This window comes from Anopheles ziemanni, chromosome 2, assembly GCF_943734765.1.
Source record: "Anopheles ziemanni chromosome 2, idAnoZiCoDA_A2_x.2, whole genome shotgun sequence".
NCBI classification, from domain to species: Eukaryota; Metazoa; Arthropoda; class Insecta; order Diptera; family Culicidae; genus Anopheles; species Anopheles ziemanni.
Window position 1 is genome coordinate 91,465,742 of NC_080705.1, and position 17,823 is coordinate 91,483,564.

Consider the following 17,823-nt stretch of genomic DNA (forward strand, 5'->3'; position numbering starts at 1 on the left):
TCGCGATCAAATGAAATTTATTTTGAGAAGTAAAATATGAAGAAACCGAGAGGCTACGTTGTGCTAGCATAAACTTGGGACCAACGAAAGAATCGTTTGATTATATTATTTTAGTCCCACCCTCCTGCGGTGGTATTTCTTGGTTCGTGCCATCCATAACGGTTTGTACTTCCCTCCCGGGTGCGGGGTGAACACGATCGTAAACGTTAAATGTAAACGAAAACCTAAAAATAATATTCGAAAATAGGAACACATTAACCAGGGCAACGGTTGCAGCGATGTAGCGATGAAATAGAACGCTTTCTTAGCGTGTTGGGTGCAAATAGAAAATAGAACTTCAAAGAAGCAAAAAAATTAAGGGAAAATGGAAACACAACCATCCGGTACCGATCCGGGAGGTACGTGTTGTGAGCAGACCAGCGACCGGAGGTCGTGGAAAACCCTGATCAAACTACGCATGGGGAAACGGTGGTGCGCAGAGGCGAACGTTGGTTGAGTCTGGAATATTTGAATCGAAAATTATGACGCCGAGTACCGCCTTTGGCCAATCGAAAGGGTGAAAAGCGCCATCGGAGGATGGTCCAGGGTAAAGCAGTGGAGAGGAGGCAGGGGAAAATGAATTTTATTATTTTAATAAAAGCAAAGTTTCTATAAAATGAGTTCTTCTCGTAAAGGTTGGTTAAGCTCGGTTTCTGGCAATATCACACAGCGAAGATATAAAACGAGCACAATAGCGAGATGGGAGAAGGCAAGAAAAGTCAAAAGATGTCCTTTTCGCTCCACCACAACCCTGCGTAATATAAAACGTGCACGAACACAGTTTGAGCTAGCTGAAACGTCGACAAAAGTCGTAAAAGAACAGAAGAAATAATAAAAAAATACAGCGTAAAATAAAGTTTAATTCATGGGATGTTATAAAGTTTTACGAGTTTTATCCCTCACCCTCACTTGAGCCATTTTCTATGGTGGTGCACGTTGGTGTTTGTATTTGAAACTCTCCTGCATTCCCTCTCTCGGTCTCACACAAGCGCAAGTCTCTCGCTCTCTCGTTTGTGCAATCCTAACGTGATGCAAGGATAATAGAAGTACCGTGAACTCATCGTAACTGTCGAATTTTGATGGCCTGCCTTTCGCCACTGCCACAAAGGACACGGTGGTGGTACACACATACACTCATCCATAGATGGTGCCAACTTGCACGGACGTCTTCACACCTTTTGCAAAAGGCAAAGGGACACCCGGTGACGATCCTTTCGTTTCCGCTGGCAAATCACGTGAGGAAACGTGCGGGGTGCGTGTGCCGGATCGTCTGGATTTTAATGCTGCTTATATGAAGAGGTGCAGAAGGAAACGAAGAGTAGAGTGTCAATCCTTCTTGCACCCTAACGAAAAAGGGATGCTGGCTTTGAAAGTGGCACCCACAGGAGATTGCATTAAAGGAATCAAATGGTGGGGAAACTGCACCTCTTTGGAAAATCGTTCGCCTCGCATCAAACTCCTGCACTCAATTTTCATCAAAGGTGTGGATAGATAATTCGTATGATGGATCAATTTTTGGGAATTTCAGCTCCCAGGTGTGAAAATCGATCAACATACTAATTTTCAGTTGAACCGTCCTTTGTGCTATGTTTTATTTTTGGTTTAAAAGCAATTTAAGGAAAAGTGCTTTAAATAGTTCAAATTATATTGAAAAAAAGATTATTTTTAATGGCAAAACATGGTTGCACGCAGCAATACAACAGATTGAAATGCCTTACTTTTGTTCGTGGTTTGAGTCGTGAAGATAATTTTAAATCGACCACACCGATTATTTCCAAGCCACTTACTGTACATGGGATTAAAAACATACCATGCACATATGTGTGCGATTGTTTACAATTACACGTGAATGAATAAATATCCTTCGCCAAATGCGATCGTTCGATCTAATAAACATGCGCAGAATAGCTGGTGGCGAAAGAAGAATACTTTTGTTTACGATAACTTCACGATGGTCTGGAAATATGGCAGCAACCCAAACAATAGAGGGCCGCGGATTACAACGTGCAGAAATTGTTAAGCAGCACATGTGGTTCGTGTGTTTTACCCAAGAAGAGAATCCATGGGAATGATATTTGATAAACATTCCCTGTTATCGCTACACGCTTGGATGTAATTCATTAGATTGTTCAACCAACGTCTTATGGACTACTTTGATTCAATTTGTAGAATAGGCACGTCCGATATTCAGATGTTTCTACATTAATTCTCTGGTTGATACTCAGTAACCGAAAATCATCCATGGAGGTAAGGTTTTTTTTTGCTAACGTACGTTCGACTTTGTCAACACTTATTGGAGGTCCTTTCCATTCCCACCGTCCTCTGTTCCATCATCAAAATAGACGCTGTGAGAACCCTGCGCTGGTGCAGGGCAGATGTTTCTTAAGCAAATAAACAATGATCACGAACGTCCTGCATCACCGTGTTGGATGTCTCAGCGGTTCACGATCACTGCGATCCCAAAAGCCCTTGGGACCGAGACAAAAACAAAACAAAATTTCCGTTTTTGTTTGTTCAGCCATTGGCATGTAAATGGAAAGTTGAATGTTAAACAAATGTTGGAAACGAGAAAACGGTGAAAAACAACAACTGAAGATAACCGACAAACGTCGCACTGATGGCCTCCACGGATGTGTTGCTTTTTCGGTTCCCATCCCTATATGATCTGTTATTGCCCGCCGGTTAGTAGATATTTCCCGGACAAAGGCCTTAAAACTTTCGAAAAAAAATATTTTGTGATGAATATCCAGCAATACAATAAATTTTCTTCCTACCTTATATTGCTGCAGTGTCAGCGATTCCGCCTCGGCAAAATCATTATCGTCCGAGTCTCCGATGGCTTCGATGATGTCCAGCGGCTCGTTATCCTCGCTGGCCGCACCACCAGATTGCTGACTAGCTCCAGATTGCTGGGCCACAACGCCGCCAGCGCTATTTACAACCGCTGCTGGATTATTTGCGCCTTGCGTGAGGCTTACGGCCGCGGTACTACCGGCACCACCGCCTCCGCCATTACGGAGCTGATATTGTTGCTGTTGCTGGTGGTGCTGCTGTTGCTGCACCTGCTGGTGCTGTTGTTGTTGCACCTGCTGCTGCTGTTGTTGCTGCTGCTGCTGCTGTTGTTGTTGTTGTAGCAGCTGCTGCTGTTGCTGCTGGCGTATTACATTCTCGAGCGTGTATTGGCGGGCATCCGGTTCCGGCACCAGAAGGTCACTCCAGTCCGGTTCCGCTTTGATCGATACCGCTTGCTGCATCATTGTGTCGAACATTCAAGCGACCTTTATGTGTGTCCTTACGCACCCGCAACTTTTCACAGTATTGTAGGAGTTTTACTAAATTTTCCTCCGGAAAATGCGTCGTAGACTAGCAACTATTTCCCACGGCGCTGGGAAGAGCTTGTGAGAAAACGGGCGATGAAAATGACAAGCCAGCAGAAAAAGAAAAATTCACGCTTCCTTTTTTCTCCACTGTCTGCTAGGTTTATGAAGCGCGTAATTAAAATGTATACTTTTTCCACTAGAATCTATTGCACATAAGCATACACAACACCTACGAAAGCACACTCCAAAGAACAATGCACAATTGTTACTATTCCGTGTGCACACACTACCGAGCGAAAGTGTTAATCGATCTTTGGAAAATTGCTTTTACTATTGGTTTTGGGTGGGTCGCGAGTGGGAGCAAGAGGTAGAAGATTTACAGCGTCGCTGCGTTTGCCGGCGCTTCTTTTAGGTTGTGGTTCACGTTTTGGTATTGCTGAATACACCTGCTGGCTTTTTGCCCACCGAACTACACTTGTAGCATCGATTTTTCCGATCTGCTGCTTCGATTGCGCCTGAAAAGCGGAGGAAAATGTGAGCGAACGAACGCTGCTGCCGCCAGACTCCGTGCTTCCTGCCTTGACGATCGACAGACAAATAATAAACAGGATGGATGAAAAGGGAGCAAAAAAATCCCAGTAGGACACAAGTAGATGGTCACGAACGTTTGATAGTGCTTCCTTGCTTTAGCGTATTGTTGGAATAGCGTTTCGTGACGTCATAGGATTGAAGGATCTCGGTATTCTTGATACAATATAGGTAGTACCAAGAGCAATTGGAAACTGTCAGCAGTTGTCGCTGAAATCTAGTTTCGAAAACGGGTCTTCGAAATGCCGACCGAATTGCCAGTTACAAAAAAAGCTGCTTTGCAAAGTCGTGCGAGCTGATCTTGTTTAGAGATCCTTGATCATTTATCTTGTTCTTAAAGCTATCTTACTTATTCGATACACCAAAGAATTCCATTTCTCTGTACCACAAACTCGCACAACTACGTTATAACACTGCAGTATAAACGGGCATCCGGAATTTGTAGAAGCGAAAGGGGACGGAAACTAGTGATGGGTAAACCATATTTTTACAGGGACTCGAATCTTTCGATTAAAATCATGATCAGAGTGGCAGAGAGCCGTAGTCTATTGTTACTTTGTGTCCATTTTGAAGCATATTGTAATAAATATCAAAAGTTTATGAGACATTAAGTTCCCTTACATCGTAGGAAAAACTCAAATCAAATCTGATCCGAATCCGTCAAATGGGATCGCTCAAGGGATTGAATCTTCGGATCTTCTGAATCTCGGTTCTGCCAACACTAGGAGTAAACATCAATAAAAAATCCGGTGTGAATAAACAAGATACCGGGGAAATCTGCCCGGTCTGTGAAGTGAATAATCAATCTTAGCCTTAGGAATCTTCATTATTTGAAATTATGTCGATAACTACAACTTTTCGGCATTTATCACAATATGCATACAGGCAATTTGTTGGACTGGTTATCCCAAGGAAAATCCACAGTACTATACGTGAGTATTATGAAATCACAATGCGCGATCGACCTTCAGTGATGTTTAAGCCGGATCGTGAAATAATTCTTCTATGTTTATAGACTTACTACACGGCGAATACGAGTGGCAGGACCCTAAAAGCGAAGATGAAGTGTAAGCACCGAACGTTCGAAGTCCGAACGTTCACTAGAATATGTTGAGCATTAACTTATTTTTGGTTTTGTAGAGTCAAAATAACGTACGTCGATAAGGATGGCAAAGAAACGACGGTCCGGGGGAAGGTTGGTGATAACGTCCTGTATCTTGCCCATCGACACGGCATCGAGATGGAAGGTGCGTGTGAGGCATCGCTTGCCTGCACTACCTGTCACGTGTACGTGCAGGACCAGTACATGGATCTCCTAACGCCCCCGGAGGAAAAGGAAGATGATCTGCTCGATATGGCCCCGTTCCTGAAAGAAAATTCCCGCCTTGGTTGTCAGATAATCCTACAAAAGGAGTTGGAAGGGATGCGTTTACAGCTCCCACAGGCAACACGGAATTTCTACGTGGACGGACACAAACCAAAGCCGCACTAGTGACATCCGGCGGAGAATCCGGGGCCACTTTACTGGTCAGTTACTGTTTTAACACAGTTTTATTGTTTTGATTGTTCATTAGAGCTAGTGGCCATTTAAATGTGACATGATAATGGCAATCAAAAATTATGTCTTGCAATCGAGAGGTCACGTGTGATGTAATCGAAAGATTTTTTCTTTCAAGTTTTCTGTTACATGTTTGAATGGGAAGTTAGTTTTAGCCCACGAAATAAAATCAACGATCAAATATCCTATAATTCGAGAGAAATACGTTTTAAACATCACGTATCCGGTCAAGCAGAAACTGGAATAACCGGTTTCTGCTTACCGGACACTGTTGCACATTCTAAACATTGCACCCGTAGGTTTTCCCAGAAAATCATAATTTGCATATCAGAGCATTAAAGTGAGATGAATGCTGGCGGTGGCCCATTTCTAATGGCGTTTGCCATTTGAAAAAAGGGTGTTCTTGAAGCAAATAAGACGATCGGGGTAGATTCTAAACCCGTTGCTGGAAATCAAACAAGTTTTTCCCAAGGTCATTTTGGGTGAAATCTTGTAAAACTTGCTTAGAAGCTCCTTAGAAATCGTTTCCTAAGTCGTGTATGCCAATTGATGTTTTTTTGAACTCCTGATGCTGGAATGCTTATGCGTACAAAAGGAATGATGGGAGGAAAAGTTGATGCGATTCAAAAAGAACTCATGAGGTTTATTTATTTATAAAATCTTTTATTGAAATTAATTATTTCCTAATAATTTCCACACTGGTTTACCTCATTTTTACAACATCCCTATACAATATGAAACGGCCCTTTTAGAAAGCTTGGAAACGAAACATTAACGAATTAAAACGCACATCCTTCTAAACAACAGTCTTTCAGCTTTAACGCTTAAAAGACGAACTTATTTTAGAGGCAGTTAAATAGAAACCATTACTTGCTAAACTGATCACTAGCAACGGGACGTTTTTGTTTGGGAGGGAGCATAAAAGAATGATTTTTAAAAGAAAAACTGAAACAACTGCACACTACGCTCCATAGGAATCCAGTTCCAGACGGCGTGCGTTAAGGGTTCCGCATGCATGCTACCTTATTTTTCCCTCCCCTTCTTGATCGTTGTCTTTACATGTTGGTTTTTTCTTTGCCTAAGGACATTTTGCAGAGCGATTGAAACCTGTTTCTGTCGGCCGGTGCAGAAATCAAAGGAAGGCTCGCTAGAACGGGGCAAGAAGGAGGGATGATCAGCATCCGGAGTCTGTATCTCGCGTTTGTGCAAACTGGGCATCGTGCAATGTCCTATGGATATGATTTCCCGCATTCTGCATAGCAAATTATTCTCAAAACCACAACTTTTCCTGTCCAGTTTTGGTTTTTCCCTGCTCCGTATCGATTTGCATAGCTTAGCTAGTTTTTTTTTACCTTCGTTCTCTTTTGTTCGTGATTGTGTCGGCGCAAAAGGATAACGTTTACGCTCCTTCCCTCGTTCACTCATAACTCGTTACATCGATAACTGTCCCGGCTGGGATGGGAACTGTCAGCGAATACTGGTTCCGCCCCGATAGTAGTCGCCCCGTCCAGACCGGCCCGTAGACGAACGGTCCCGGCTGCGATCGTGCGACGAGTAGCTATCGTAATAATAATGGTCCCTAAAACGAAAACGGCAAACGGATGCTGAGCGTTAGTGCGATGTTCACACGGCAACAACCAGACCGGTTTGGGATGTCTTACCTTGCTCGGGTCTCGCGTTCCCATCGTTCCCGGTCCCGTGCTTCCACCTCGCACGCCCTACAGTGATGATACCCTCCGCCGGATGACATGCCAGGATGCCCCGCAGGATGTCCACCGAATCCGCCCTTCGGGTGCGAAACTTTCCCATAGTAAACGCCCGGGGTAGGATCGTGAGGCTTTTCCGTGGCCGAAAAATCGACCCGTATCCTTCGGTCTCCGATTTCTATGCCATTCGCTTGATCGTGGGCCACTTTGGCATCCTCGGCGCTTTCGAAGTACACAAATCCGAATCCTCGTGACCGACCGGTCTGTAAGAAAAAGATGAGAAAGTTTAGTCACGCGGCACGATAATCGATCGATTGGGTTTGTCCGGAAAGGCCTTTAATGAATATGCTATACTTCATATATGGTGCATTTCATCCTAAAAACTTTCCAAGGGATTTTTTATCCTCGATCCGCATACGACCGGTATAACTGATTCAATATTCGGTCGACAAATGTGCGGCTCGAGGGACAGGGGTAATCGGAAACCAATTCGCTAAAATTACCTTTGCATCCAATACAACAGTTGTCTTTCGGAGCGGGCCAAACTTGGAGAATATGTCGTACAACTCCGCTTCGGTCGTGTAAATGCTTAGATTGAACACGGCCAGTACGACTTTCCCGGACTGTGCGTAAGAGGGGCAGCCTGAAGACGAGGAAGGATGGTCATGGTAGTGCGAGCTCCGTTGATGCGAACTTCTCCGGTATCTTGAGGCACTGTAATCCGTCGGCGCATGGCTAGACGATGAAGATTGTACGTTATATCGTTCCGACTCTTCTCTGTAGTCTCGCCGGTACTTTCGTTCGCGACTGCGGGACCTAGAACCCTACGGGTAAGAATAGGTTTTATGCGGGATTAGTACATTCCTTTATGCCGGCAGGTATGTGTACCTTCTTACCTCGTAGTAATTGTAGCTTCTTGAATGACTCATGGTGCCCTGGTTCTGTCCGTTGTTGTGGATGAGATAAACACAATAGACAACTTTTTGGGGTTTATGGGGCGAATTCTAACAAAGGTCGAGGTCAGCAGCAGCCTTTTAACTTAAAAACCACGACCAAAGTATTCAACAGTCCTGTGTATTGTTTCCATTCACTTTGTAACCACACTGTTTCACAGGCTATCATAGCAAATGCAGGAAAACCACGATCCGCGAACAAACGATTCGATTCCGGTAGATATTTTACGGTATCCGTAAACACCGGAGTACAACAGGGGCTGTTTCAAGCCGGCTAACGTATGAAGCTACGAAGTTGCCCGCTGGCAATCAACATTACCTCCGGTACCCGGTGGAACGTGTTTTACCGAGGAACTTGGCTAAAGAAATAATAGTCTTCCCGGCGCGGTGGAAAACGGCAGGCAACATATCATTCCGCTACGAAAAGACAACTGACTTCGAAGTGACTAGTGTTGGCAGAATCGGGATTCGATCCCTAGACGGATTCCACAGATTTGAATCCCATCTGACAGATTCTCGATTTTTATTATCTAATTTAACTTAAACGAATGAATGAGTCTACAATTCATTCGTTTAAGTTACATTAGATAATAAAAATAAACAGTCCCTGTTCATTTTTTTACTCATCATCATCATAATCAAAGACCATGTTGAGAAATGGAATCAAAAACTACAACACTTTCTAAATACATTGCAAGCACAGTGTCGGACTACCCGCTTCACGTATACGACGCATAGGCGTTTAAACTCCCTAAGATTTCACGCTTGATTAATCTCTCTCGACATCCTGTTGTACCATTGTACTCCTTTGCAAAACAACGAATTTCGGGCGTTTCCAGACAGATAGCCGGGAAGTCTTGGCTCACCGGCATTACGAGTGTGATACCGATGGACGTCAGTCCCACTATCCTTTCCCCCAAATACGGTGGTACCAGGCGTTTCAAAATTGTGTACATAAAGTCTTCAGTTTGGAACACTCTCCACTGCTTGGACTATTCCGATTGAATCTTGGATTGGGATTCGGATTTGAGAATTTGGTTTACCCACCACTAGAAGTTACTTTTTACAGTTTGACAAATGAGAACTGGTGGACTTTTTGCACCGGGTTTACGTTCCTACAAAAGAACTGTTGCACCCAGAACCGAGAATTTAAATATGCTCGTTGAATTTCAAAAGTTCAGTCCGCACACAGCATATAGGGGAGTTTGAAAGTTCAATTTGTTAATGTTTTTCGCAAATTAACTTTATTGGAGTTCTTAATCAACACGATTAATTATCGGAGCATGAGAAAATTTAAGCGCAAATAATACCATTTGAAGTCCCAAAGTACTGGAATAAACAATTCAACAGGAAATGGGGTCTTTGGGGTGGATGGGTCAATTCCAATTTTTACAGTTGATGTCCAAGAGCTATCGAAGTCTATTATGTCCGGTTTATGCATTGAAAGTCTGGTCCTTTTTTTAAAATTGTCGGTAGTCGTCTAATCGCCCTAGCCGCAGTGATAGAGTGATACGGGATATCCATAGGACTCATTTTAACCCTCGTAGGAAGGTACACGATGCAAGGATGAGCAATGCATGTGGATGTGTATAAACGTTGTACCCATTACCATAATCGTAACGATAAACGGTGTGTGCGCTCAACGCAGAATGTCTGTATTTTTTCTCCAAAAATGTCACTAGGGTGCCCTGTTCTTTTGTCCTTGCTTCACAAAATGATGGAGTTTCAGGGAGCGAACACGATGATTATGATTACACTAATATGAATATGAATCGGGTGGAGGATTATCCGCCAGATTCGTGTGTGCTGGGGCAACGCAACGATACTCCTATAGAGTTGGTCGACACTCTCGGGGCTGATGAAGATACTTTAAATAAATGACCAAATTTGCAGTGTGTAAAATCAAATGAAGGGCGTAAGAGGGTAAAGTGAAATTTATAAAAAACAAATATGAGAAGAACAGGATGCCAGTGCAGGGTACTAGGGTAGTACCAAAGAGATGACCAAATTTGATAGACGGCATCAAGATATTCATTGATAATGGTTATCTTAATTTGTGATATTATACACGAGGAGATACCTAATTGATTTACGATGAACTTACGTAGAATTGCTTTCCGTTAAATTGTTCTCATGTTTTACGGTGCAGTTAGTAAAACAACTCACTGTTGTTTGTGGTAGCGAGAAAAACACGCAAAGTAACTGGTTTATTCAAAATATGTTTCAATAACGAGGCCAAGGTTTAAAAAAAAGTATTTCTATGCGGAATGGCGGAAATGCACTCCAAATCGATGTCAATGATTCTGTGAGTGTATAAAAAATACTACAAATAAATCGAAAGTGCAATTAGAAACCACAAGTGGTGTGTGATTCGATACAATGCGATAAGTGATGGTGATTTACTACGTCTGAAGAGCCATTTGACGTTTTTTCTTCGTTACTACCCCCTGTATCGGGAGTGTCTGTCTAGTGGTCAATCACTTCAGATTATCCTTATCACACCTGACACAGAGAGACCAATAAAAAGGTAACGACGGTAGGCTAATGGAGTCAGTATCATCAGATCTTTCGACGAAGCGGAGCAAAGTTCATTAAAATGAAAGGTATATACAGTTGTGAATTGAATGGTGAAATAAACTCGATAGCATTGCTTATAATATATTTGCTTCCCGTCAAAAATAGTTCAACTTTTGGTAACCTTCTGTGTCTTCGTGGTGTCGGCTGTCGCCTTTTCCGATGAACGCTGTCCACCGTTGGATGATCCTGAGGAGCCAACAGTCATGTTGCCACACCCAGCCTTCTGTGAACTGTTCTTGATCTGCAGCCACGGAAACGCGGTCGTGAGCGTTTGCCCACCAGGACTGCACTGGAACGACCAGGCGAAGCGCTGCGACTACCCGGAACAAGCAAACTGCGAACAGCCGGGAATATTCCCCGATGCACCAACTCGTGACAACCAATGTCCGGAGGTGTACGATCCCGATCATATGGTGTACATTTCGCACGAGTCGGAGTGCGGTAAATATTACATCTGCGATCCCTACGGTGTTCCGCTGTTGCAGGAGTGTCCGGCCGGATTGCACTGGAATCCGCTAGTGAACTACTGTGACTTTCCCGCTAATGTGCCGTGTAAGCAGTAGACACGTCTCGGTATCGAGTGGGAACTGAAGTGTCCTAGTGATCTCAGTATAAATTAATAAACTGTTATGTAAAAACACATATCATATCTACCAGATATTGCTTAACACTCATTCGCGAGAAAACAGTTTCACATTGTTGTTGAGGAAAACGAAGAGCAGAATTTATATTCCACAAGTAATAACGTTTCATGGTTTTACTAACCAAACTTCTACCAGTCCCCAATGTTATTCGCCAAAGATAATTTGGGACGAGCTTGGCTACCATACGTTGTACAACCTTCAACTAATGCTCTTCGTGTATACCACCATCACCAGGATGCCCGTAGTTGTTCGTCCCAGTGTTTCCTTGGGCCAGTTTATTCTTCCTCCAGCTGTTACGCAGTTTTTCGTACGCCTCACGTTGCCACACACGTCTGTAGATGGAGCTTTTCAGCACGGTGGAACAGTTTGTCAACTGTCATCAACAACACGTGCTCCTCACTTATATGACTGGAGAGTGGCGCACGCTGTTGATTTTGGATGGGTTTCCATGGCCTTTTTAAAATTTGTACGATTTTTCCCAATACTTTCTCCTACTCACCATCACTCATCGTTGCCGAATGATCCCATGCTGAGAGGTTTCTCGAGTTTAGAATGCATAAAAATGTTGTTAAAAATTTCATAGACTCACTGAAGCGAACACATGTGTGAGAATAAAGGGTTACGAGCGTTGTTTTTTTCGTTTTTACAACTCAAGGACGGTGGTTGGTGTAAGCCAATGAGAATTCGTTATGACGTCAGGGACGGGGATATCATTGGGTTTAAGTATACCCAGTCTGGTTTCACGCTGGCGACAAACTTTTTCTATTAATCTCCACTGTAAGTGGCGTTAATCCGGCCGTCTCGAATGGGATTGTGTTTAAGTACGGATGGTGGAAATTTCGTCACAGGCATGCCACACATGCCAGAGTGGATTCATCCATAGGGCCATGGACTCGAGTCATGAAGTAATCGTTGAACGTGCAACTTCTTTTTCGTGCTTCCATTTTTGTACTTCTATTAGTGATGTAGCAATAATTTCTATTTTGTGAATTTGTTTTTCACACAAGAACACCTTTATGCATTGGTAATTTAACGTTTAACGATGACAAAATAATATACCTAACTATTTTGCCGAACGAAGTCAACATCAAACCAAATGTCCGAGCAGATATAGAGTTCGCGATAGCCCCAAAGATATCGCAGTTGAATGGCGTCACCAGTTCCAACACACCGATATACGCAAAAGGACGATTCACCCCAACCTTGCCCCCACTCCCACTCCACTTCCATGCCGGTGGTGCACCATTTTTGTCGATTTTATTATCAAACCGCATGACGTCCAAACATGACCAGAATTAACGAATGCACAAAACAGATAAAAGTGGGCGCACGGCAATGGTAAAGTTGTCGGGCTGGAAAGGAAAGGGAATGCATTTGCACCACGCTTTGCATGCTGTCAGTTACAGTTCATGATTATTGCACCTTCGCCGTCGCCTTTTTCGGTTTGGTTTCTTTCTCTTTTTGCCGGCAGCCGCTTCCTCTGCCAACCGGGAGGCAAAGTCCATAAACCCGGTGGAAAACGGATGGGTTTTTTTTCCATCGAAAATAGGAACCGTCCGGTGATGGTTGGTGTTGGCGCGTCACGTGCGTTTTCCGCTACGCGCCCGGAAGTGTGGCTCCGGAATTTCGGTTCGATCTTCTTTTATTGTTCGACCATTTTTGTAATAGTTCTCCCACTCACTGGCCGAACGAACGCTGGTGGGAGTGTTTGTTTGTATTCAAATTCACTGGAGGAGTAAAAACCTGGCCTTAAAAAAAACCACGTCACCTACCTTTCGTTTTGCTGCAACCAAGGGCGAGCTCTTTGCACGATCGAACTGACTGGTGGTTTTCCATGGGAGGTCGGGAAAAGCGAAATCGGCCGCACGTGATAAAGATGAGGAAAAGCGTTCCAAAATCGCCCATTTCGAACCGTTACGATGGAAGGAAACGCCGTCCTGCGATGGAACGGGTCAACACGGGGTGGGTTTGAATGTTTGAATGCGAGGATTGAGAACCCCCGAAAATTTGAACAAGAATGCACCGAATGCAAACACGAAATGCCGGTGCATTACGTGCCGGCCAGCATCGTACATCCTGTGGTATGGATTATGGTTAGACGAGCTCGTGCGTTTGCGGTGGCTAAAGGATGTGGTGCCGATGGCGATGGCGCTGGATGGAAAATTGACACGAACCTGGGGCACGGGGTAGGGCCGGGGAACGAACGGCATTTTTCGGACCGAACCGTAAAAGTGCATCCGCTTTGTACGATCCGCATGGCGACCGATGGTTTGGTGGGGTGCTTCCATAATTTATTGAAATTATTAAATTTATGTTGATGAATTTGACAACCATTATGTTTATTAATTTATTGTCGCAACGCATTGCAACTGGCGGGGGACGAGGGAAAAGTGCATCGTCTGTAGGGCGAATTGATTATGGTTTATTTTTTTTTCGTTTGTTATTATTCTATTTGTTCTTCATCGACCACTGTAATGGGCGTGCAGCAGTTTTTCCGCGGGAAAGGGTAGCCCATTTCCTGGAATGCATGATTTTTATCCCCCTTTTTCGATAATCAACAACACCCTTCAATTCGCGGATGCAACTGCACCTTACACCAAGCTGGGAATGATGGACGACGGTGAGCCGTTCGGGTTCGTTTGCTGACGAATGCAAATTTGCACAAACGGTGGCTTTCGGCCGGGACGAGGGAGGGTGCAGATTGATCCTTCTTTTCGCCCCGCTTTCTTCTCTCTCCCAGAGGTTCACGCATTCGGGAGCTTATTTTTACGCAATGTGGTTTTCAGCAGGAATTGTTTGCCGGCGGTTTGGTTCACTCGGTTCACACACACACACACACAAAATATGCTGGCGGATAACTGGATGGAAAGTGTTTTTTCCAACGATCATATATTTGTTGTATCGAGCTGGTTTTATGCTGGAGGTTGTTTTTTGTTTTCGTTTTCCAGGATTTCGGCGATCTGCAAGAGGTGTTGCTTGGACGGGGATTAATTATTCGTGACATGGACGCTTATGGGTTTACACTCTTTGACACACTCGAAAAATTGAATATTGTACAAAGGAGGCTTTTTTTTATTTTCACGGGTTTCCCATCAATGTTGCCTGCGGTCGGTTTCGATCGCCCGTTTTTCGATAAAGGTGTTTTATTTGCGGACCAGTGTTAATTTAAGTTGAATGATTCCATTAAATATGGATCGATCGAAGATGTCAGAAGGGAAGAACGTATAACGTGCTGTAACGAAAGTGTACTTAATGCTGGTGGAAAGTAAATCGGAAAAGTCACATAGGAAGCCGTTGGAATCTGAAAGAATTTGCGATGAAATATACATTCGGATACCGGTGTTGACACATTAAGTTTTAAAAAGAGTTGAATTTTAAAAATATGTTTTATTGCTTCTTGAGGCTATTAATCACTAGGTTTCCGGTCGTCTTCTGTTTATAATTAGTATGTATATATTAACTAATGAGTATATAAGAGTAAATATATGTATAATATAATTTAATTAGATGGCGCACTCTAGATGTGTATAATCAATGCAATGTCAAACTCTACGGGATGTTTTGCTTCGTTTGTCAACTAAATTTAAAAACTATATTAATATGTGTGTATATACCGTTACATATTAATTAATAAAATGTAATGAAGTAGGGTTAGCACATTTCTACCCGCTCCCATGCTCTCTTTTGCTGGACACTGGGACACGAACATACCGCTGAACCAAAATTGTCGAAGAGGCGCTTACCATTTTCGAGAATGGCCAATGCGATCTGCTTGCTCACATGTTTGCGTGTCTCTGTCGCAGCAATTCTGGCCAGTAAACTTGATGTAATCTGGTTATCTGGTTGTTTTGTTTTGGAGCCATGTTTGCTTTTATAACGTTTTGCATATTTCCCAATTCAGCCGATTTCGCTGCTCTACACTATTGTTTACTGCTACTGGCTCTAAGAAAGGGACATAAAGCTATACCGTTATGAGATTCGTAAATCTTTTTGTGGTGGCATTGTTTTTTTTCCATGCTCAAGTATGTTAGTCAGCCTGCCAACTTGTTTCCGTTGTCCGCTGCTACGTAAAGTTTGTTTTCCTAATATTTTACTTAAATGTTCACATTTCACTCGTAAGTTTGTGTTCTCTAATATAAGTATATTTCAGCGTACGCAGTTTTTATTTTCCTAATTTTTCACTGCAAACTGCCTTTAGGCTGACTTAGGCTCAGAAGCTTTCTATAAAAGCAATCTACTACGACGGTTTGTGACGGGGTGTGTCGGATGTCTGTTTTATCGTAATAAGTTTTGAAGCTAAACGAACGCAGAAATAAAGCCATCGCTGGCAAAGCTGCTAACTTCTGGCTTACATTCATCACACCCCAGAATTACTGTTGCCCTTTCGGCTCTTAATGCTACAGTTTCTCCCTCTTTTTTTGCTTGTGTTTTTTATTTTTGATTTTTCTATCTTTGCTTTTGCTAAAATTTTAATAAAATCGTCCCTTACTCTCTGGTATAAATGTAAATATTATGAAAAATTATCAAAAACCCTTCTATTTTACTGTAATACTTGAAATTTGTTTTGCAATGCTCACTGCTTGACTTAACTTACCTCGGCCTCTATTTCATGCTGTGATGCCCATTCGTTTCTCTCACAATAACGTACCTTCAACACTCCATGCCTGCTGGTAGATACAGTAGAGGTGCAATGTTCCCATTGCTTTTCTTAACGTTGTCCAAAATGTTGCATATTGCGTGGTCAACCTACAAATTGGCGTAAAGCGCTTAAATTTCGCAGTCGATTCATTCGAACCTGGCATGGGCTGGTGTTCCATACTATCGACCAACTCAGTAGCTATGCTGTGGTCTTTCGCTGGTTTGTAAATATACATTGGTGCATATATAAATTAGCTTTGGGTCTGGTTTTGGGCAGCAGCAAGAATTTAGTTAGACAGACTACTCAGCTAGCTGCAGAACAGTACGGAATAAGAATGTGTATGTCGGAGAATAGTAGAAACTGATCTTCTAAAGATCGCAATAGTACAACCCTACACACTACTCTGTATTGCTGTCTTGTACGAGTGGCGAAGAAATGTTACTAGTCTTTATCAATTACGTTTTTTTGATGTCCGGCTGGTGTTGCCGTTGTTTTTTTCTGAAATCGGTTTTAAATGTTGCGAACTGTTATTTTTGTATACCTTCTACTATTTCGATTTAAATGTATCAAATTGGTCATTTCAAGTAGTTTGATTTTCGTTATTTTGTTTTTCTAAATAAATACTAAGCCTCAACGTTCAACGCAAAGGCAGGTGCAGATATTTACACTGAATTAATCTTCGATCGTTTTGCATTTCTTTCTGTTCATCTGTAGAATGTGACTACAATGACAGGTGACTTTTTGTTTTTAAATAAAATTGCTGTCTCTTCAAGTGAAGTTTACATATTCTCTCAGCTTTACAATGTGTCCTTTTGAATTTTTTTAAATATAATTTTACTTGTCAATTCTGACCTTCCATAACGGTTTTTTGCCAAAATATGAATCTACTGGTTTATGCATTATAAGCATTCAAATAAAATAGTTTAGTTATAACATGTTCATGAGACTTATAGGTCTCTAGATACTTCTATCGATTTACAGCGTAAGTAATTCATTGTCCGTTGACAAAAGTGTACTGATTGCCTTTGTGAGCTTTCACAATCACTCGCGCTCTACGGCTATTGCTTTTCGGGTGTCTATTGCTCATGGTTACAAATTTGTTTGTCTTACACACTAACGCATCTTAATGTTAATTATCTACAGTTTAAATACGGTCAAGAATTTTCTCTATTCTAGGCTACACTCGGCAGAAGACAAAATGTATACAGCAGAAAAGTTTGACTATACCTAGAATGGACTAGTTATGAAATCCATCATTCAACCACTTTTTTAATTGCTGGCTGTTCCTCGAACCGATCGTTGTCCATGATGAAAGATGGTTTTTGTCTGGTATCAGTATGTTATATGTTTTCATTGTAGCAGATCATCCAGTAGGAGTTCATATGTAGGAGCTACATAGGGTTCTATTAGTAGTTGGCTTATTCTATTTAACTATCGTTGTTTTGGAAACATGGTAGAACTGACTCGGGGCCATGTTCAGGAAATGTTGGAAAGAAGGAAGAAAATGGGAAATTAAATAGTATCTACTATTATTAGTGTTTAGGTTTGAATCATGGTTCACGCAGAGGATGCTCGGTGCGATAAAAGTATGATTTCATTGATGAGCATTCCGCCTGATGGTACTTTGGCGTCTGTTTGATTAAATCAGTATGAGGTTTTTCAATTGAAAAATTTGTCACGATCATTTCAAACCAAATGATCGTCTGTGTACGCTTTTAAACTATGTGCTAGTTAGTTTTTCTCTCGAATTCGGTTGCTTCATCATGCTCAATTGTAACAGTATGTCTAAGCAGATATAC

At 42.4% G+C, this 17,823-nt stretch overlaps 4 protein-coding genes across 4 annotated transcripts in view; 2 read left to right on the forward strand and 2 right to left on the reverse strand.

Moving 5' to 3' along the window:
* LOC131283110 (ras-interacting protein RIP3-like) overlaps positions 1-3,345 on the reverse strand; it is a 50,566-nt gene extending 47,221 nt beyond the window's left edge. The window contains exon 1 of the mRNA XM_058312683.1: positions 2,814-3,345. Coding sequence (XP_058168666.1) covers positions 2,814-3,308 — 495 coding nt within the window. The 5' untranslated portion in view covers positions 3,309-3,345. The remainder of the gene's footprint in view (positions 1-2,813) is intronic.
* Positions 3,346-4,692: 1,347 nt separating this feature from the next.
* On the forward strand, positions 4,693-5,690 carry LOC131292728 (adrenodoxin-like protein 1, mitochondrial). The gene is made up of 3 exons (XM_058320851.1): positions 4,693-4,879; positions 4,963-5,014; positions 5,088-5,690. Exons 1-3 carry the CDS (start codon positions 4,786-4,788, stop codon positions 5,437-5,439), a joined length of 498 nt encoding a protein of 165 aa, XP_058176834.1. The 5' UTR covers positions 4,693-4,785; the 3' UTR covers positions 5,440-5,690.
* Positions 5,691-6,161: 471 nt separating this feature from the next.
* Positions 6,162-8,577, reverse strand: LOC131281024 (transformer-2 protein homolog alpha-like). The gene is made up of 4 exons (XM_058310276.1): positions 8,108-8,577; positions 7,715-8,035; positions 7,167-7,474; positions 6,162-7,084 (listed from the first exon to the last, which is right to left on the reverse strand). Exons 1-4 carry the CDS (start codon positions 8,138-8,140, stop codon positions 6,973-6,975), a joined length of 774 nt encoding a protein of 257 aa, XP_058166259.1. The 5' UTR covers positions 8,141-8,577; the 3' UTR covers positions 6,162-6,972.
* A 2,183-nt stretch (positions 8,578-10,760) lies between these two features.
* Positions 10,761-11,304, forward strand: LOC131294726 (peritrophin-1-like). The gene is made up of 2 exons (XM_058322771.1): positions 10,761-10,767; positions 10,847-11,304. The coding sequence occupies exons 1-2, from the start codon at positions 10,761-10,763 to the stop codon at positions 11,302-11,304; spliced, it is 465 nt and encodes a 154-aa protein (XP_058178754.1).
* The last annotated feature ends 6,519 nt before the right edge of the window (positions 11,305-17,823 follow it).